General features: G+C 36.2%; 1 protein-coding gene across 13 annotated transcripts in view; it reads right to left on the bottom strand.

Moving 5' to 3' along the window:
• The window catches only part of SCLT1 (sodium channel and clathrin linker 1), a 265,145-nt gene that overhangs the window by 141,620 nt on the left and 100,467 nt on the right, over window positions 1-23,058 (bottom strand). For all 13 annotated transcript variants that reach the window (XR_014813019.1, XR_014813018.1, XR_014813020.1 and 10 more), the window contains exons 6-8: window positions 10,555-10,690; window positions 5,972-6,094; window positions 4,253-4,318 (exon numbers count right to left, since the gene is read on the bottom strand). Coding sequence is in view for 5 of the 13 variants with exons in the window: in XM_084972937.1 (XP_084829063.1) it covers window positions 4,253-4,318; window positions 5,972-6,094; window positions 10,555-10,690 (325 nt within the window). In the remaining 8 variants the exon portion in view is untranslated. The remainder of the gene's footprint in view (window positions 1-4,252; window positions 4,319-5,971; window positions 6,095-10,554; window positions 10,691-23,058) is intronic.

Genomic DNA, 23,058 nt, shown 5'->3' with positions numbered 1-23,058 from the left:
AATTTGCTTGATTGTTAAAACCCTTTATTGGCTGCCTTCTCTTCACTTCCTGGTCTGGTTTCTTCAACTTCCCTACTGGTACTCACTGGTATTATCTCTTAAATAAATGACAGTTTGGACTCTTCTCAGGGTCTGCTAAAGCTAAAGTAAGATATTACACAGTCTTCTAAGTCTAAAAAGAAATTTTCTATGGAAATTGATTATCTTCCATAAGTGCTAGTTTTACCATGGTGGCACAAATTCATCATCCTTATCTTTATATGCCATATAGGCAAAGTCATATAAAGTACAGTTACCTATTTTTAAAATCCTTCTTTATTTCCCTGTACTTGGGATGTCCTCAGTCTTCCAGCATTCATCCCTGCATACCCTGTGCGGTCTACTCACTTTGAGGCAAAATTGTTTCACTTCTGCATTTTGATAAAAACTTTAGACACTTTTAAAAATGCACATTTCACTGTATTTAAATACTATATTTGAAGTTTACGTATTCCTAGCTACAACATGAGCCTGCTGAAGAGGACCAGCTTCACCCAGAACTCCAAGCATCTAATACATGATTTAGTACATGCTAAGTACTTACACTTTAATGAATGACTTAATTGAGAAATGAAAGAGACCCTGAGGACTGCATCTTCACCTAATGGGAAGTAGACTACTCCAGACTGGAATTTGGTATTTAATTTACAGACCACAATTTAAGAGATGAATTACGGCATGCAGAGAAAAAAGGATATAATAATGAGAGGTAGGTTAAGTTATACCACACCAGAAAAGTCAAAACAAAAACTGGGTGTAACACTGGGCATGGGTCATAAAAGATATACAGTTATATGCAAATTATTGGTGGGTTGAATTGAAAAAGAACTGAGTTTTTCTGTTACTCAAAAGGTAAAATCATGTATCAGTGGGAGGAAATCTGGTAATAGAGATTTCAGCTTTCTAATAATTAGAGTTCAAAGGAACAGGCTCTTTGGGGGAAATGACCAGATCTCTTAACAAGGAATATTCAAAGCAGGGGCTGGAGAATCATCTAACCTGAAAAGCCTTTAACAGAAGGATGCCTACATCATTTGAGGAAATAGATGATCTTAAATATAGTTTCAAATTCTCCAATGAAGTTGTTTCAACAACTTCAGCCCAAACTGACTCACCTCTCTGAATCTTTATGACGTTTATAATGTACCATTAATGTTTTATTATATATAGTCTTGGAACTGGTATAATTAATGCTTGGTTTTTTACTATTTGGAACACCATAAAGGTAGATTATGTAGGGTAATTAGCATAAGTTTAAGTCAGAATTGTGAATTTTAAGAAGCTACTTTTGAGAAAAAACACATGTAACTTGCTAACAAGGCTAGCAAGGGCTCAAAAGCTGCATATGAATATGGCTTTATTTATCTGTATATATGATCACAAAGAAAATTATATACTATATCAAAACCACAGAATGTGGAAATTCATAAAGGTCCAGGGTGTTATCCCTTTCGATCATCTGTTTTAGCACCTTATGCACAGATTATTTTATATGTCATTAATGTTTTTACCAACTAGACAGGGGCTTTGTGGATAGATGCACATTTCTCTTGCCCAACTAGAGAACTTATGACAGTGGAAAGAACTAGTACACAACCGACAAATATTTTTGAGTTACTTTATAGAGATAAGTAAATCTCAAGAAAACTATGATTTCCAGTAAAGACAATCCCTAGGAAATATAAACTTTTAATACATCTATAGTAATAATAAACAAATATAAACTTGTATTTTTATGTACCATTCAGGTCAGGGCATTTTACCTTCTGTATATTACTATAGCACATTGGTTATAAAATATTTTATTTATTGTATACTCATCAATTTATTGTACATCTATAGGAACCTATTCCTTTAATGAGCTTATTCATGTAATCAGAAAATTTTTTAATGGAAATTATTTTATTTTGACTCAAACTTCCTCCTACGACCATGCTCTGAATGCTCTTTGAAACTTAGAAAATATTTATCAGCACTTCACTAGCTCCCTTTACATTTAGTAGTGTCTTGTTTACTAACCTTAATGTTTGATACATTAAGAAAAATTCCAAAGTCTTAAAATTTCTCTTGGCCATGTTCCTTTATTTTAACCAACAGGACAGTCTTTTCACTGTTCTTTAGAACACAATGCTTTATCCAACTTGTCAATCCTTAATCACTTTTATTGTATCCAGAGCTTATTAATCTTAGTTTTGGCCTGAAACTATGTCTACCTTACAAATTTTTAAAGTATGTCCTATAAATATTCAAATGTTCTTTCCTATGACTTTTATCAGAATGATTTGGGATTGTAAAATACATGCTCTGTGATATAAAATACTAAAGGATTATATAACCTGCACAATTCTAGAAAAAAAATATTTTTTTGGTCTTTTTAGGGCTGTACCCATGGCATGTGGAGGTTCTCAGGCTAGGGGTCAAATTGGAGCTACAGCTGCTGGCCTACGCCACAGTCATCAGCTTACGCCACAGCCACTGCAAGGTAGGATTCAAGCCATGTCTGTGACCTACACCACAGCTCACGGCAACACTGGAACCTTAACCCACTGAGCAAGGCCAGGGATTGAACCCACGCCCTCATGGATACTAGTTGGGTTCCTTGACCACTGAGCCATGATGGGAACTCTCAATTCTAGGAAATACTGAAAGAAGGAATAAACAATTATGAACTATTAATGTCACGTAGAAATAGGCTTTCTCTCTTTCTTTCTTTTTTTTTGGTCTTTTTGCCTTTTCTAGGGCTGCTTCTGAGGCATATGGAGGTTCCCAGGCTAGGAGTCGAATCGGAGCTATAGATGCCGGCCTACACTAGAGACACAGCAACGCAAGATCCGAGCCGCGTCTGCGACCTACATCACAGCTCAAGGCAACACCGGATCCTTAACCCAGGGAGCAAGGCCTGGGATGGAACCCGCAACCTCATTGTTCCTAGTCGGATTCATTAACCACTGCGCCATGACAGGAACTCTGAAATAGGCTTTCTTAATTATGGAAATCAGTCGCCATTTTATTCTGGAGTACTTTAATATTATTTTAAAACTCCAATAAGTATATTATTAAAAATTATAAGTGACTAGAAGTTCTGAATATTACAAAAGTAGTATTAAATAGAGAAAAAATTATCTAATAATTTCTTACATGGTAAATGAGAACACAAAATTTTTAAAGTAGAATAAAATTGGATAAACTTACTTCTATGGGCACAACTCCACTTTTAAACAAAGACATTTTCATTAGGTATTAACAAGAATTAGCGGAGTAACTGCGGAGTAACTAAGCAAAGTAAAGAAAGGAAAAAGAGGAATTACCTGGGATGTCATAATCCTATTACTCAACGAGGTAAAATAAAATTCCAGGAAGGAAAAGAGAAAAAGAAAAGGAAGAAGGGGAAAAAAAAAGGTAAAGAACAGATTTGGGAAGGCTAATGATATTTCTTTTGGGAAAAAATTAAAGAGAAATTTATGTACAGCAATTAGGTGACTGATGGTCAATCAACTAATAAATGGTTCTTAATGTCTTACTGTTTCAAAGGATTTGGGTTACTCATTTGTCTAACAGTTCCACTATTCTGATTGTATTCCTAATTGTGCTCTAGAGGAAATACTACGAACAAAGCATGAGTCCTCTCCTTGAGGAGCTCACAGTATAGAATATTCTCAGGAAATTTTACCTGACCCTAAGAGGGACCCTAAGAGGGTTTTCAGGTTAGGTTACTTTTCAGATAGATGATAGCTTTTTTTTTTTTTTGGTCTTTTTATCTTTTAGAGCTGCACCAGCAGCATTTGGAGGCTCCCAGGCTAGGGGTCTAATCGGAGCTCTAGCTGCCAGCCTATCCCAGAGCCACAGCAACACGGGATCTGAGCTGTGTCTGTGACCTACAACCACAGCTCAAGGCAATGCCAGATCCTTAACCCACTGAGTGAGGCCAGGGATCGAACCTGCATCCTCATGGATTCTAGTCAGGTTTGTTAACCACTGAGCCACGATGGGAACTCCAGATGTTAGCTTTTGATCTCTAGAAACTACCATGAACTTCATGTTATACTACTGAATGTGAAAGAAAGAGACAAAAAGAAAAGAGCACTGCCTACCTTTTTTAAATTTGAAGTTTTTTTTTCTTATTGATCTGACTTAGCAAAAATAAATATTATTACCATTACAGTGACGACTTCTAGTTTATAAAGAAGTGCACTAAATGGATATTTTCACTTACCATTTCCATGTTCTCATTAGTAACATGAAGTTGCTTGGTCAGGTGTTGAAAATTGGTCAGCTGATCCTACAGGAAGAAGATGGGAGGGTACATAAACAGCATTTTGTTTGTAACCCATATTTAAAATTAAACTAAGATCAAAACTAAAATCATTATGGCTAAGTTAATGATACCTGTTGTATTTCTTCGAACAATTATTGTGTGAATTAACAGTTGGAGAAATGAAAAGAGAAATTTTTTTAATGATTACAAAATAAAATAAGGCGGCAATGTAGAAACTAATGTAGCTATTTATGTTTTATGTGAAACAATTATTTCTAGAAATCAATGCATTAGTAGGTAGATATGCTAGAGAGACCTTATCCAATAATGGCAAGCCACACTCAAACCTATTCGAAACCTACAAAATACAAACCGCAAAACAGGAGTTGTAGTGCCTTTCCCCCTTCTTTAAAATTCTCATGGCTTGTATGCCCCACATGCTCTAAATATTTCAATTATCTGTTATGATCAGATTAAACATCGTATGTGCAGGTGACACTAAGTTGAGAGGAGCTGTTAATATTTTGAGTAACATAATTCAAGACTGATGGATAATAAAGGAAATAACACCACAGTATTATTTTTAAAGTTTTACACAAAAACAAAACAAAACAAAACAATCCCAAAACACCAACCCTAACTGCATAGCTATAGTATAAGAATGATCTTAGGTGGAAACCCCTCCACCAGCAACCTAATGGCTTAGTTGACTGACCTACGTGAAGAACACACTTATATTAGAAATGGTTTCTAGATCTCAGAGGTGAAAGTGCTATGGCTCAGTTATTTCCAAACCAGGGAATGTATGGAAAAACCATTTTGTAAACTGTGAAACACTGTTAAGTATTATCATGATCTCTTTAGGTGGAAATTCCCAGTTATAATGATAATAACGGGAACAGTCATAAATTGGAATTTGAAAAATCTATACATGAAAGTTGAAAAGAGGCATGATAACCAACATATTTAAACAGCTGCCTTCTCAAAATCCAGAGGCAAGTGAACAGAATTGGAATTACCCCATAATTTTCAATACCAAGCAGAAAAGAATCAATGGAAAGCTAAGGGAGGCAGATTTTCCAATGGTCTTGTGAGACAGTGAGTTCTTGTCAACAGACATAAAAAGCAAAAAGCTAGATACCCACTTTAAAAGAAGATAAAATGATTCTTGCTTTGAATAGAAAGAAATCCTTAGTAACCATCAAAATCCCTTTCTATTGTAAAATCCTATCTGATTAATTTATGTTAGGCAAACTACATCTATTTTAGTAAAAGATCACATTCAAGATTGTTAACATTTTCATTTTATATAGCATTGTTACCATATCTGAGCAGCCTTCTTCACTTTCCATGATCTAATGAATAGTTTTTGTCATTTTCAAACAGGTATAAAAATCACAATATAAAAGCTTTGGAGGCCCATTTACACATAATAATCTTATAGCTGCTTCTTAGCACTAAATACAGCTTTCGATGCTAATCACACTATAAAACGTAATGTACACTAGGCACTGCTGTGATTATCTTATGTGTTCAAAAAATTTCTAAGCATCAAAGATCTATTTATTGCTAACATAAATAACAAGGTAGAGACTGGAACATTCTTCTGCAAAAGTGAGTTTCTACAGTATGCAACTTCTCATTAATATAAAGGAAAATCATTAAATATAAGATTACCTTTTGTTTCTGACTTTCAACTACATGAATTTGAGCCTCAGTCATATGTTCCTGGTAAAGTTTCTGTAGTCTATCCAACTCCTGAGAAACAGTCTGCCAGAGTTCCACAGCCTGAGTTTTTTCCTATGAAATAAAAACATTTGAGAACTCATTCAAATATTAGCAGGTTATTGCATTGTACAAATGAATCATATTCTTTTACAGAACATAAACAAAACTTGTATAAGATGCTATGGTTGTAATATTCTTGGTATGTAAGTTGCATTAATAATTATTTAGAGAATAAACTTAAAGATTAAAATTGTTTAGTTTGAAATTTTCTTTTAATTCCGATTTAACAGTTAAAATTAAAATGCTTCAATCAGAGATAGAGATTTAAACCACTGTCCATGATCCTAAAAAGTGTAAGCTATAGAAATTACTGAAGAAAACTCTCCCTGCTAAAGTACAAGAGGTTTTTATTCTGACTGCCAAAGTAGAAAATTTTTTTTGGTAGAAAATTAGGAAAATGCAGAAAAACATAGAAGAAAATAAAATTACCTGATATTTCTTACCACCTGATAATAAATATTGCTGACATCTGTGATACAATAATTTTTATAAATGTTGGAAGTATTCTTATTTATAAATGTGATTTGGGGGGAGAATTTTGTATTTTTTTTCTTTTAAAAAAATAGGAATCATATAGAGTTCTATTTGTATTGCAGTATTTTCACCTGGCCTTTTATAATGAGAATTTTCTCAAGTCATTAAATATTCTTTCAGTATAGCAATTCTCAAAGAGTGGTATGAGCACCCTTGAAGATAAAATTATGTCCACAATAATATGAAGATACTACTTGCCCTTTTCACTCTTATTCTCACATAAAGTGTACAGTGGATTGTTCCAAAATTTATATAATATACTTTGTGCTGTTGTCACTGCTCTGATGGCTACCAAAATGAACCCTTATGCTCCATTTCTAAAAAGTCTTAGTTTTAATTAGTAATATGATAAATATCACACAAAAATAAAAAGCTCTCTGGAGTTCTCAATAATTTTTTAGCACACTGAAGAAGCGTCCTGAAACCAAAAAGGTTGAGATACTATAAACTAGCATATGGAAAGCATTATTCTCGTGTGTGTGTGTGTGTGTGTGTGTGTGTGTGTGTGTGTGTGTGTGTTTTAAAAGATGAACTTGCGGCACATGGAGGCTCCCAGGCTAGTGGTCAAATCAGAGCTGTAGCTGCTGGCCTACGCCACAGTCACAGCAATGCTAGAGCCAAGCTGCATGGGTGTACACCACAGCTCACAGCAACGCTGGATCCTTAACCCACTGAGCAAGGCCAGGGATTGAACCTGAGTCCTCATGAATAACAGTGAGATTCACTTCCATTGAGCCACCCAGACACTCCACATTATTCTCTTTTTAGAGAAGTGGAAACTGAGGTTCAGGCCATTTCCTTGGAGTCCCTTAGCAAGTTGTTGACAGAGTCAAGAAGAAACTTTCATCTCTTTGTCTTTAAAGCCCAAGATTTTAAATCTCAGGTTAGAGCTAATCCTCTCTCAGTTTTAGTAAGTAGTTGAGAAGGTGTAGTGAAAAGATAGTCATTTTAGGAACGTAATGAGTATACATTTCAAATAAATGCATGTTTTTAAGTTTTAAGGAAACTATTGCTGTGGTATATAACATGCATTCGGAAACACACAAATCATGAATTTGGACAATGAGCGCACCCATGTAACCAGCACCCAGTTCAAGAAAACATTATTACTAGCACCTAGAAGACAGTTGCCCCTTTCTTTCGGATAATACAATGCTCACAAAATAACCATTTCCCTGACTTCTAAAATCATTGACTAGTTTTGCCTGAAACTTAGGTAGTTTTAAAATCTGGAGACAAAAGCAGAATTTGGAACCAGAAGGCTTAGGTTGAATTTCTAATTCCTGGCTGAATGACCCTGTGCAATTTATTTTATTTCTTTAAGACTGTGTTATTTTCAATAGAATGGCCATAAAAATGCCTCATACTTCCAATGATTGCAGTTTCCTAAACTTATCTGATGGTAAGAATCATCTGGACTACTAGTTAGAAAAACCAGATTCTCCTAAGCCAGTGGTTCTCAAAGGACTAGCAGCAATACCTTAGAACCTGTTAGAAATATAAATTATTGAGCTATATTCCAGACTTCCTGAGCCAGAAATTTGGGGGAGGGGGAGACAATTTTTATTTCAATAAGCCCCTAGGTGATTATGATACACACCAAAGTTTGAGAGCCACTGTACTAATACACAGTCTATCATTTGGAAACAAATAAAATTTAAGTGACTCCATATTTTCAGAATTTTAAACTACATCCAACTTTTCACTATCAAAATAATACTATAATTAATATATTTATTTATATATTTTATATACACTTTCTTAGGACAGATTCCTAGAATTTATGTGGATGTCATCATCTAATTAATTGGTCAAAGGATCTGAACATTTCTAGGACTCTTATTGCCAAACTGTCCTCCAGAAAGATTTTTATAAACCACAATACTTTAATAGAACAAAATACTCTAAACTGAAAATATTAAGTTAGGTACTTGATATTGTACTAGTGCTATCAGCTTCCAAAGCAATTATACTTGCCCTATACAGAACCTTTGGCACCTAATTTCAATTCTTCTTTATCTTGTTGTTTAGGCATAATGCTGATAAAAAGGATAAAAATAGTAGGTAAATTTATGAACTTACATGTGTGCTGGGCATTACCCTATGTGCTTTATGAGGATTTAAAATTTTAATTACCGTAAGAACACCATAAGAATTATAATCTCTCTATGTATAACGAAGAAAGTGAAGCACAAACAAGTTTCTAAAGATCACAGAGCTAGAATGAAGAATGGGGACCAAACTCAAAAGTCTGACCATACTTTTTTTTCCCCAAAAACCTGTGTGCTTCACAAAAGTGCCGCCATTCTCCTCTATAGAATCAATGCTAAGCATAGTGCCTCATATGTAATAGATACCTAATAAATATTTGTGTAATAGGTGAAAATATTTGAATAGTCAGTTAAATTCTCTACATATATTAATTTCATAAAGTATAATAAAGAATTCTCTACTTTCTCTCCATTTTCTGCTATAAATTATATTTTGTTTTTAATCTGTTCACTTTGTATTCACCCAATCTTCACGCATTACACAAAGGCCTTTCAATCTAGAGATGGATAACAAAACAATTGCATTGTGTTTTACTAGAACTTTAAAATTAATAAACATGCATGTATAAGTAATAAGAGTAGTTAACATTTGACATTATTATTTTATGCATTTATTAACATTTTTCTATTATTCATACTTTATAAAATTGCCTAAACTCTCACTAAGCAAAATTTCATATTGATATACAAAGTACTATACAGATTTGGCAAAATTTGTTTTTAACAAATCTGTTTTTTAAATTTCTGACTACTGAAACTTGGATCTCACCAAATCTATGAAATAATTATTCAAAATGTAGACAAAAAGCAGGACCATCTTCAGAGAAATAATATAACAACTAAGATGGAGATGGAGAAAGGCAAAGATAGGAGAGAAGGTAGGAGAAAGGGGTGAGAAGTGAGGAAACAAGTGCTTAAAAAAATAAAATTTAGCATTAGAAATTATAGTAAAAAAAGTACTAGAGAGAGGTGTTTTTAGAGATAGAATTTTTGTTTTGTATGCTTTTTGAAACTACAAATCTTATTTAGTTTTGCACTCCTCTTTCTTTTTACAAATTAAATTAAGAAGTTTTAGTTTTATTAAGGTATGACCAATAATTATTGCTTATATTAGAGGTGTAACAAGTAAGAGTTCTTTTACACTCTTATGGTCTTTTCTTACACTTATCTTTTATGGTATGTCATAATATTTTGCAGGAGTTATAAGAAATGCATATTCTGTCACAGCTTTCACAAGACATACTTAAAATCTGGTTAGAAAGTATTTGTAAGTCTAAATTAATTTTCATTTATATCTATATTGAAATTAACAAATATTTCCTGAAATACTAGTCTAGAACTGAGTAAAGAACATGCTTTCCTCATTATTTTTCCCCTATTGCTTTTTCAAATTCCTTCCCTTTACAAATTAAAAACTAACTCAGTGCTACATAATGTTCCTTTTATCAACAGCCTATCTGATTAAAGTATCACTTTCAAAAGCAAAGAATTCCAAAACCAAATTTCCAAGTAAAAAAATGATTTTTCATAGATAACTATTAAATCAGGAAGTAGAATGAGATTCAAATCCATACAAGATATGAGATACCTAAGATACAAAAATTATAAATTAAAATAAAATTGCCTTACATATTAGCAAAACAAAGGCAGTGCTAAAAACAGGATATACACAATAGAGCTTTCCAAATATTTCAATTACTATGAGGGAGGGTACATACTGCAAGTTTTGCTACGTGTTAACTACACTGCAAGCTGTAGAAAGCCACTAAGCTAACAATTTTGATATTCTGTTATCATTCATAAAAAATGACTGATACATATCTTTAAAACTTCTCTGATATTTGAGATATAATTACAGATATATGTGTGTTTGTATATATCACTCACTTGATTGGCCAGTTGTAGTTGTTCTTGAAGATTCCTGACTGTTTCATCATCTGTATATATCTCATTTCCCACCTCTGTGGCAAAGGGAAGGGCCTCCAACTGCTTTTCAACAGCATCTTTTAATTCACTGTGCAACCTTTTGAACAGTTAATGCAATAATAGATTATAAATATAGACTCAGTAACAGTAATTATTGATTCAGTTGTCAACTAAATAAACATTTGGGTCAAAAATCACTGTTTACATAAACATCGGAGTTCCTGCTGTGGCACATTAGGATCAATGTCCCAGTACAGTGGATTAAGGACCTGGCATTGGCACAGCTGCAGCTTAGGTCACACTGAAGCTCAGATCTGATCCCTGGCCAGGGAATGCCATATGCCACCAGACGGCCAAAAACGGAAAAAAAAAAACAAAACAAAACCCACAAAAATCATTTTTAAATCAACCTCAGAATTTAGAAGTGATTTAAAAAACATTAAATAATATGCTACTAGAAAATATATATCACAATTGTGAATGAATTAAATTGGTCATAATTAATTCCAAGATACATAGTTCAGTTTTTCCTAGAAAGACTGTAATTTTTCAACAGAAGTTATACCTTATTAATTGATAAAACAAGTGATTAAGGAAAAAATTTAAGTATGATAATAATTTCATCTAGTTAATTAAGTGGAAATGGGATTTTAAATCTTCTAGGATTTTATTTTTTTCATTGTATTTCATAAAATTCATTTGATTTCTTACTAGTTCCAGTTAATAAAAAGTAAAAAAAAAAAATCTTCAGGATTATGAAATTAAGAATAGAGGCTTTATTTGCCAGCATATCCTTATATAACTCTTTCATAATTTATATAACCTCTGAAAGCCTTAAATTCAACTTTAATCTTAAATTATAAAGATTTCACGCTTTAAAATTACACAAAAAAGCATAGAAAATTTCAAATTAAAAGACTGATTAGATCAAAATCATATAAACCCAGAAAGAAAAATGTGTTATAATATCAGAAGAACTTCAAGACACTGAATTCATATAATTATAACCAGAAAACATCATTTAAAACAAACACATATCAAGGTAAAAATTTTCCCAAGGAATTGCAACCATCTCTAAAATAACGTAAACAGAGTTATCTACTAATATTACAATCTCCATTGAAACTAGAAAAAATGAAATCTTAATTTTAAAACCATTTTACTGAAAATAAAGTTCATCAAATACAATAATATAGGGATTCAAGGAATCAGTATTGTTAAACTGACCATACTACTCAAGGCAATCTAAAGGTTCAGTGCATTATGTATAAAAATACCAGGGGTGGAGTTCTTGCTGTGGTGCATGGGTTTAAGAATCTGACTGTAGTGGCTCAGGTCACTGTGGAGGTGTGGCTTCAATTCCTAGCCTTGAGCAGTAGATTAAAGGATCTGGTGTTGCCATAGCTGCAGTATAGTTTGCAGCTGTGGTTTGGATTCAGTTCCTGGCCTGGGAACCTCCATATACCACTGGTATAGCCATTTAATAAATAAATAAATAAATAAATAAATAAATAAATACCAGTGGTAATTTTCACAGAACTAGATCAAATGATTTTAAAATCTGTATGGAAACAAAAGACCCTGATTAGCAAAAAACATCTTGAGAAAGAAGAACAGAGGTAGAGGGAGAAACTATGATTCCTGATTTCAAACTATACTAAAAAGCTACATAATCAAAACAGTAATGGTACTGGCACAAAAACAGATATAATGATCAATAGAACAAAAAAGACAGCCCAGAAACAAAGCCACACACTTATAGTCAATTAATCTATGACAGGAGGTAGGAATATACAGTGGAGAAAAGGCAGTCTCTTCATTAGGTGGTGCTGGGAAACTGAATAGCTACATGTAAAAGAATCAGTAAGTGTGCTGGCAACTTGGACAGCTACATATAAAAGAATGAAATTAGAACATTCTCTAACACCATACGCAAAAATAAACTCAAAATGGATTAAAGACCTAGGGTAAGACTGGAAACCATAAAACTCCTAGAGAAAGACAGGCAGAATATTCTTTGACACGAATTGTGGCAGTATTTTTTTTGGGTGGAGGGGAATTTGTCTCCTAAAACAAAGGAAATAAAAGCAAAAATGAATAATTAGGACCTAATTAAATTTAAAATCTTTTGCACAGCAAAGGAAATCATCATCAAAATAAGAAAACCTAGAAAGAGAGAAAAGTAATCAGGACAGGACTAGCATTCCTGAGAGGGAGTTGTGAGAGAGAAAAGGAACCCACACCCCGGGAAGCCACCTAACAGACGGAGAGGTCAGCCAAGTCAATGGGACCTCAAAGTCGCTGAGAAAAGTGCCTCAGCTGTACCGAGAACAGCAAAGCAGAGTGAGAGCCACACAGATCATCAGAAGCATCAGTCTGGACACCACAGCCTGAGATGCTTGGCCGGGGCTAGGCGCTGAGACTCAGGCTCCAGAGGTCAGTCCCAGGGAGAAGACTGAGGCTGGCTGTGTAGGAACAGCCTGAGGGGCTAATGAGCAGTGCACCACGGGCAGGGGAGCCACGGGCTGAAGAGAGGAACACCACCGGCAGAGGGAACCCGGGAGAAAGTCTGGACACTTTCACACACTGGACACAGGAGAGGCAAGGCGCCATTGTTAGGGAGGGGAGAGGAGGGAGGGCGGATGCCTTAGGAAACTCCCTGCAGTGGAGCGTGCGCATGCCTATGGGCTCTCAGAGGGTGGGGTGTCTCTGGTGCAGACTAGGGGTGGCAATAACCCTCTTGCTTGTTTAGGGCAGATGGGTGCTTCCTGTGCAGGCTACTGGTGGCCAGGCACCTCTTGTGTGGGCTAAGGGCATTAGGGGGCTAAGTGCGACATGGTGCCTCTTGCACGAGCTACAGGGGACAGGGACAGACTGCGGCAGTCATCTCAGAGGCCAGAGGGAGGCACAGTTTGCCACTACTGGGGGCCTGGGAGTGGGCTCCACCTGTGACCCCAATCACCTCAGGGGTTGGCAAAAAAGAAAAGAAGGCACTGCAACCAAACACCATATGCTGATGCTCTCACTCCCCTAGGAACACACCTGCCCTCTGCAGCTGCCACTGTCAAACACTCTGGGTGGCACCCACTTTGTCACTGTTCCTTCCAAAGACCCTACAACTAGGAGCAGCCGGTGTAGCACCTCCTGCGTGGGCTAAGTGGGACAGGGTGCCTTTTGCGTGGTCTGCAGGCATCTCTGATTCCAGAGGTGGGAGTGGCCCACTGCCACTGGGGATACCTGAACAAAAATCACTTGCAGCCCCATTCATCTCAAGGGCACTACAGAGGAGGGCACCGTGACCGAACACCACCTGTTGGTGCTCTTGCAACCCTGGGAACACATCCACCCTGCTGCTGCCACTGCCAAACATTCTGGGTCCACATGCCTGATCTCAGTCACTTCCCAGGATCCTGCAACTAAGAGCAGCCTGTACAGAACCTCCTATGTGGGCTAAGTGAGACGGGTTGCTTCATGCATGGTCTACACGTGGGGTGGGAGTGGGGGAACCACCACAGTTATCACTGACTCTAGAGATGGTCATGGCCCGCTCCCAGTAGGGGTCCTTGAACAGGAACCACCTGTGGTTCCAATCACCTCAGAGGAGGGCCTTGGAATCAAACACAAGCCGTTGTTGCTCTCATTCCCCTAGGAACTCATGCACTCTGCTGCTGCTACTGCCAAATACTCTGGTCACCTTGAAGATCTGCCTAGAGCTTATTACCACTTCCCAGGGTCCTGCAACTAGGAGTAGCCTGTGCCATCTTCCTGCAGATCCTTGCTACTGTTGAGAGTCTAACGACCAGGCACTGACTGCTGGCCCTACCCATTGCCTCCTTCTCCCTGAAAACACACTGAGCATCCTGGAAATAATGGCCTGCCCAAACCGAAGAAAGAGACAGCAAATATTCACACTCCCACCCCCAAAATAATTAATAACCCTCCACAAAATACAAAGGGGTGCTCTTGCATAGAAGCAGTCACCCAAGACTACAAGTTGGATTCCCTAAACTCATAGAAAAAGAAAAACATAAGAAAGATGAAGAAGCTCAGAAACCATTCCCAGTTAAAGGAACAGGATTGACATGAACCAGCAAACAATGAAACAGACCTCTGCAGTCTGACAGACACTGAGTTTAAAAGGGAGATACTGAAAATACTGAAGAAATAAAGAGAGGATATGAACTGTAATGCAGATTCCTTTAGAAAGGAACTAGAAAATATAAGGAGGAGCCAAGAGAAACTAGAAAATTCATTTGCAGAGATACGAACTGAGCTAAAGGCGATAAAGACCAGAATGAATAATGCAGAGGAACACATTAGTGACACGGAAGATAAAATAATGGAAATCACCACCCAATCAGGACAGAGGACAGAAAACAAAATGAAAAAACATGAAAGCAATATAAGAGACCTATGGGATAATATAAAGCGGGCCAATGTACGCATAATAGGAATTCCAGAAGGAAAGGAAAAAGAAAGGGGAATGCAAATGTATTTGAAGAAATTATGGCTAAAACCTTTCCAAATCTAAAGGATACTGATATCAAGATACAGGAAGCACGGAGAGCCCGAAACAAATTGAACCCAAACAGGCCCACTCCAAGACATATTATGACAAAAATAGCAAAAGTTAAAGAGAGGATTCTAAAGACAGCAAGAGAAAAGCAAAACATTAATTATACAGGAACCCTCATAAGGCTATCAGCTGATTTCTCTACAGAAACACTACAGGCCAGAAGGGAGTAGCAAGATACATTTAAAGGGCTGAAAGGAAAAAAATATGCAACTTAGAATACTCTATCCAGCAAGAATACCATTTAAAATACAAGGGAAAAAAAAGAATTTCTTCAACAAACAAAAGCTAAAAGAGTACAGCAATACTAAACACAGTCTAAAAGAAATACTGAAAGAACTTATCTAAATTAAAAAAAAGAGAGAGAAAGAAAAAAGAAAAAAAGAAGAATTAGGATGGAGGAAACCACAATTAGAAAGCAGTTACTTAAATAAGCCAGCATACAGATCTAAACATGAAGATGTAAAAAACAAAACAAACAAAAAAACCAAACATCAAACGCATACAATGTGGGGAAGGAAAGTAAGGAAATATAGATTCTTTTTTTCTATTTTAATGATGTCTTTGAGCCTATATGACTATCAGGCAAAAGCAAGCAGATATAGGAAGGGATTAACGTACTTAAAAAACAGGGCAACCGCAAATCAAAACCGAATATTACATTAAAAAAACTGAAAATAAAAATACTCAAACATAAAATAAATGGAAACCATCCAACTTAAAAAAAAAAAAAGGAAGAGAAACATAGAATCCACTGGAAAACAAGGTTTAAAATAGTAATAAATACATACCTATCAATAATCACCTTAAATGTCAATGGACTGAATGCTCCAATCAAAAGACAAAGAGTGGCAGACTGGATAAAAAAAGCAAAAACCTACAATATGCTGGATACAAGAAACTCACCTTAGGGCAAAGGACACATATAGATTGAAAGTGACGGGAAGGGAAAAGATATTTCATGTCAATGGACAAGACAGGAAAGCAGGAGTTGCAATACTCATATTAGACAAAATAGACTTTAAAACAAAGGCCATAAAGAAAGTCAAAGGAGGACACTATTTAATGGTAAAAGGATCCATTCAAGAAGAGGATATTACAATTGTCAATATATGTGCCCCTAACATAGGAGGACCCAGATACCTACAACAGATACTAATAGACATAAAAGAAGAAATTGATGGGAATATAATCATAGTAGGAGACTTTAACCCCACTCACATCAATGAACAGATCCTATAGACAGAAAACCAATAAGGGAACAGAGATCCTAAATGACACAAGAGAAAAGTTAAACTTAATCGACATTTTAAAGACATTTTACATCCAAAAAAATCAGAATATACATTCTTCTCAAGTGCACATGGAACATTCTCAAGAAGTGATCACATACTGGGGCACAAAGCTAACCTTAACAAATTCAAGAGTATAGAAATTATTTCAAATATCTTTGACCATAATGGCATGAAACTAGAAATTAACCACAGGAAAAGAAATGAGAAAAAACTTACTACATGAAGACTAAAAAACATGCTACTAAAAAACACATGGATCAATGTGGAAATCAAGAAGGAAATTAAAAAAATACCTCCAGACAAATGATAATGAAGACATAACCACTCAAAATCTATGGGATGCCACGAAAGGAACGCTCAGAGGGAAATTCATACCTATATAGGCCTTCATCAAAAAAGAAAAATCTCAAATTGACAACTTAACCCAACGCCTAAATGAATCAGAAAAATAAGAACAAACAAAACCTAAAGTCAGTAGAAGGAAGAAAATCATAAAGATCAGAGAGGAAATCAATAAAATAGAGATTAAAAAAAATAGAAAGAAATCAATAAAACCAAGAGCTGACTTTTTGAAAAGGTAGACAAAATTGACAAATCCCTGGCCAAACTCACCAAGGAGAGGAAAAAAAAAAAAAAAAGAAAGAAAAAAGAAATGAAAAGAAAAGAAAAAAAAAAAAACCAAATAAAATAAGAAACAAAAAAGGAAAAGTCACAGTGATACTACAGAAATACAAAAAAACATAAGAGAATACTATGAAGAACTGTATGCTAACAAATTCGGCAACCTAGAAGAAATGGAAAACTTTCTGGAGATTTACAGCGTGCCAAAACTGAATCAAAAAGAAACAGGGAGCTCCCATCATGGCTCTTTGGTTAACGAATCTGACTAGGAACCACGAGGTTGCACGTTCAATCCCTGGCCTCGCTCAGAGGGTTAAGGATCTGATGTTGCCATGAGTCATGGTGTAGGTTGCAGAAGTGGCTCAGATCCCGCATTGCTGTGGCTCTGGTGTAGGCCGGCGGCTGCAGCTCTGATTAGACCCCTAGCCTGGGAACTTTCATATGCCACAGGTGCTGCCCTGGAAAAGAAAAAAAGATCCCCCCCCAAAAAAAGAAAATGATCAATTGAACAAACCAACCACTAGAAATGAAATTGAATATGGCATAAAAACATACCTACAAATAAAACTCGAGGACCAGGTGGCTTCACAGGTAAATTCTACCAAACATACAAAGAGGAACTTATACCCATTCTCCTAAAACTTTCAAAAGATTGAAGAAGAAGACTCTTTTCAATTTTAATGATGTACTTGACCCTATATGACTATCAGGCAAAAGCAATTTCTACCAAAAATACAAAGAGGTACTTAGATCCTCTTTAAACGTATTCAAAAGGATGAAGAAAAGGAACATTACCAAAGACATTCTCTGATGCCAGCATCACTCTAATTCCAAATCCAGACAAAGATATCACCAAAAAAGAAAACTAGAGGCCAATCTCTTTGGCGGATATAGATGCGAAAATTCTCAACAAAATTTTAGCCAACTGGGAGTTCCCGTCATGGCACAGTGGTTAACGAATCCGAGTAGGAACCATGAGGTTGCAGGTACGATCCCTGGACTTGCTAAGTGGGTTAAGGATCTGGCGTTGCCATGAGCTGTGGTGTAGGTCACAGACATGGCTCGGATCCCGCATGGCTGTGGCTCTGGTGTAGGCTGGTGGCTAGAGCTCCAAACAGACCCCTAGCCTTGGAACCTCCACATGCCGTGGGAGCAACCCTAGAAAAGACCAAAAAAAAAAAAAAAAAATTTTAGCCAACCAAATCCTACAACATATAAAAAAGATCATACACCACAACCAGGTGGGACTCATCCCAGCTGCACAAGGATCATTCAACACACCCAAATCAATCAACATCATACACCACATGAACAAAAGAAAAGTCAAAAACCACATAATCATCTCAATAGATGCAGAAAAAGCATGTGACAAAGTCCAACATCCATTCATGACCAAAACTCTTACCAAAGTGGGTATAGAGGGGACATACCTCAACAGAGGAAAAGTTGTTAGGACAAACCCACAGCAAATATAATACTCAATGGAGAAAAGCTGAAAGAATTCCTACTAAAATCTGGAACAAGACAAGGATGCCCACTCTCACCACTCTTATTCAACATAGTTTTGGAAGTCCTAGCCACAGCAATCAGACAAACAAAAGAAATAAAAAAAAAGAGAAGAGGTAAAACTGTCCCTCCATGCAGATGACATGATACTACTATAGATAGAAAAACCCTAAGGACTCAACCCCAAAACGACTTGAACTGATCAACAAATTCAGCAAAGTAGCAGGATATAAGATTAACACGCAGAAATCAGTTGCATTTCTGTATACTAACAATGAAATATTAGAAAAGGAATACAAACATACAATACCTTTTAAAATTGCACCCCCCAAAAATCAAATACCTGGGAATACACCTGACCAAGGAGGTAAAGGACTTATATGCCAAGAACTATGAAACACTAATCAAGGAAATCAAAGAATATGTAAAGAAACGGAAAGGCATTCCATGCTCCTGGGCTGGAAAAATTAATATTGGAAAAATGGCCATACTACCCAAAGCAATCTACAGATTCAATGCAATCCCTATCAACTGACCCATGACGTTTTTCACAGAACTTAAACAAACAATCCGAAAATTTATATGGAACCACAAAAGACCCAGAAGTGCCAAAGCAATCCTGAGGAACAAAAACCAAGCAGGAGGCATCACGCTCCCAGACTTCAGGCAATATTACAAAGCCACAGTCATCATGACACTGTGCTACTGGATCCAAAACAGACATACGGACCAATGAAACAGAACAGAGAACCTGGAATGAAACCCAGACACCTATGGTCAGTTAATCTTTGACAAAGGTGGCAAGAACATAAAATGGGAAAAAGACAGTCTTTTCAGCAAGTATTGCTGGAGAGCTGCTGGACAGCTGCATGCAAAGCAATGAAATTAGAACACGCCCTCACACCATGCACCAAAAGAAACTCAAAATGGCTGAAAGACTTAAATATAAGACAAGACACCATCAAACTCCTGGAAGAGAACATAGGCAAAACATTCCCTGACATCAACCTTAGAAATGTTTTCTCAGGTCAATCTCCCAAAGCAACAGAAATAAGAGCAAAAATAAACCCATGGGACCTAATCAAGTGACAAGCTTTTGCACAGCAAAGGAAACCCAAAAGAAAACAAAAAGACAACTTACAGAATGGGAGAAAATAGTTTCAAGTGATGCAGCCGACAAGGGCTTCATCTCTAAAGTATACAAACAACTTGTACAACTCAACAGCAAAAAAGCCAATAACCCAATGGAAATGGGCAGAAGACCTGAATAGACATTTCTCCAAGGAAGAGATACAGATGGCCAGCAAACACATGAAAAAATGCTTAACATCCCTGATTATTAGAGAAATGTAAATCAAAATTACCATGAGATACCACCTCTCACCAGTCAGAATGGCCATCATTAATAAGTCCACAAATAACAAGTGCTGGAGGGGGTGTGGAGAAAAGGGAACCCTCCTGCACTGTTGGTTGGAATGTAAACTGGTACAACCCCTAGGGAGAACAGTATAGAGATACCTTAGAAATCTATACATAGAACTACCATATGACCCAGCAATCCCACTCTTGGGCATATATCCAGACAAAACTTTCCCTAAAAAAGACACATGCACCTGCATGTTCCTTGCAACACTATTCACATTAGCTAAGACATGGAAACAACCCAAATGTCCAGCAACAGATGATTGGATTAGGAAGAAGTGGTATATACACACAATGGAATGCTACTCAGCCACAAAGAAAAACAAGGTAATGTCATTTGCAGCAACATGGATGGAACTAGAGACTCTCATTCTGAGTGAAGTAAGTCAGAAAGAGAAAGACAGATACCATATGGTATCACATATATCTGGAATATAATATCCAGCACAAATGAACCTTTCCATGGAAAAGAAAATCATGGACTTGGAGAATAGACTTGTGCTTGCCAAGGGGGAGGGGGAGGGAATAGGGTGGATTGGGGAGTTTGGGGTTAATAGATGCAGACTATTGCCTTTGTAATGGATTAGCAATGAGATCCTGCTGTGTAGCACTGGGAACTTTGTCTAGTCACTTATGATGGAAGATGATAATGTGAGGAGAAAAACTGTACACATAATATGTGTATCTGGGTCACCATGCTGTACAGTAGAAAAGAAAATTGTATTGGGGAAATAATAATTAAAAAAATTTTTAAGGAAATTGAAATTCATAACAAATGTAACTTTCTTCCTTAAGGCTGCATAGCTACTCAAGGTCAGAGTGAAATTCAAATTGTCATCTGTCTGCCCCATGACATTTATTGCTTTGTTAAAAAGGATCTGTATTCCCATAGACTGAATTACCAATTGCTTCTTGTAAATTTTATATTTTATTATAACTCCGTGAATGATTTTGCTACAGCTAGGAAAAAAAAAAGAAAAAAAAGAAAACCTACTGAATGGGAGAGAATATTTGCAAATGATATGACTGGTAAGGTGTTAATATCCAACATATACATACAGCTCATACAACTCAACATCAAAAAGTAAACAACCTGATTTAAAAATGGGCAGAATACTTGTATACACATTTTTCCAAAGAGGAATGCGTATTGCTAACAGGCACATGAAAATATGTTCAATATTGATAACATTGCAAGGGGAGGGGATAGAGGCATATAGAGGTACTGGATTAAGAGGCACAAACTTAGATATAAACTATATAGACATCAGCTTAGAAGATATGCTGTACAACACGGAGAATACAGCCAGTATTTTATAGTACCCTTAAATGAAGTATAACTTTTAAACACTGTGAATCCCCATATAACTATAACTTACATCCTGTTGTATAGCAGCAACATTTTAATTTAAAAAAAAAAAAACTGTAAGAAACCCACCTTAAAGGTTAAGAACATATTGTCTATTTCAAAACTGCCTGAATTTGAAAATAAAATCTGTCACTTTGTTAACTATGTGACCTTAAACAAGTTCCTTAACCTCTCTCAGCCTCAGTTTCTCTCTCTATAAAATATAAGTATATCCCACTATTATTGCTTATTCTCTTCTAAAAAATGTTTTACCATTCTGTATTGAATCTTGTTTCTCTCAATATTCTTTCTCAGTCCCAGTGGAATTTTCATCTCTCCATGTTTAACTTTTGGTACTTAAGCCTTGGAGAGCTTAATTTCTGTTTTTGTGCCAGCACCATACAGTATGGATGGCTGTAGCTTTGTAGTATAGTCTCAAATCACGAAACCTGGTTCCTCTACCTCCATTTTTCTTCCTCAAGATTGCATTGTGGGGTCTCTTGTGTTTCCCCAAATTAAATATTTTTGTTCTAATTCTATGAAAAATGCCATTGGTAATCTGGTAGACATTGTATTTGAATCTGTAAATTCCTTGGGTGATATAGTCATTTTGACAATACTGAGTCTTCCAATCTAAGAACATGGTGTTCCTTTCTGTTAGTGCCATCTTTGATTTCTTTCATTACGTTTTATAGTTTTCAGAGTACAAGTCTTTCGCCTCCTTAGGTAGGTTTATTCCTAGGTATTGTATTCTTTTTGATGTGATGGTAATGGGCTGTTTCCTTAATTTCTCTTTTTGATAGTTTGTTATTAAGAGTATGGAAATTCAACGGATTTCTGTGTGTTAACTTTGTATACTCGACATTTCTGAATTCACTGATGAGCTCTAGTATTTTCTGGTGGCATCCTTAGAACTTTCTATGTAGAGTAGACAATTTTATCTTTTCCCTTCCAATTTAGGTAGCTTTTATTTCTTTTTCTTGTCTGATTGCTGTCGCTAGAACTTCCAATGATATGTTGAAGAAAAGGGGTGAGAGTGTGCATCCTTATCTTGTTACCAATCTTGGAGGAAATGCTTCCAGTTTTTAACTGTTGAAGGCAATATTGGGTATCAGGTTTTCACATATGGCCTTTACTAATGTTGAGGTATGTTCTCTCTATAGCCACTTTGTTGATTTTTTTATCACGAATGGATGAATTTCTTCAAAATGTTTTACTGAGATGATCAAATGTTTTCTTTCTCTGTCTTTTTTTTTTTTTACTGCCACGCCGGTGGCATATGTAAGTTCCTGGGCTAGGGGTTCTAATTGGAGCTGCAGCTGCCTGCCTACACCATAGGCACAACAAGGCGGGATCCAAGCTGTGTCTGTGACCTACACCAGAGCTTGCAGCAATGTGGATCCTTAACCCACTGAGTGAGGCCAGGGATTGAACACACATCCTCATGGATACTAGTCAGATTCATTTCCACTGTGCCACAACGGAAACTCCTCAAATGCTTTTTATTTATTTATTTAATGTTGTATACCACATTGACTGACTTATGGTTACTGAACTATCTGTACTCCTGGGATAAATTCTCCTTAAACATGGTGTATTATACTTTTAATGTACTACTGAATTTGACATGCTAATATTTTCTGGAGAATTTTTACATCTATATTCATCAGTGACATTTGCCTGTGGTTTTCTGTTTTGTG

The sequence above is a fragment of the Sus scrofa genome, chromosome 8 (assembly GCF_054392235.1).
Source record: "Sus scrofa isolate SSC_HxYL_T2T_F1_AM1 chromosome 8, Sscrofa_HxYL_maternal_Yorkshire_Landrace_v2.0, whole genome shotgun sequence".
NCBI classification, from domain to species: Eukaryota; Metazoa; Chordata; class Mammalia; order Artiodactyla; family Suidae; genus Sus; species Sus scrofa.
The sequence above is the reverse complement of the archived record's forward strand: the minus strand, read 5'-3'. Positions and strand labels throughout refer to the sequence as shown.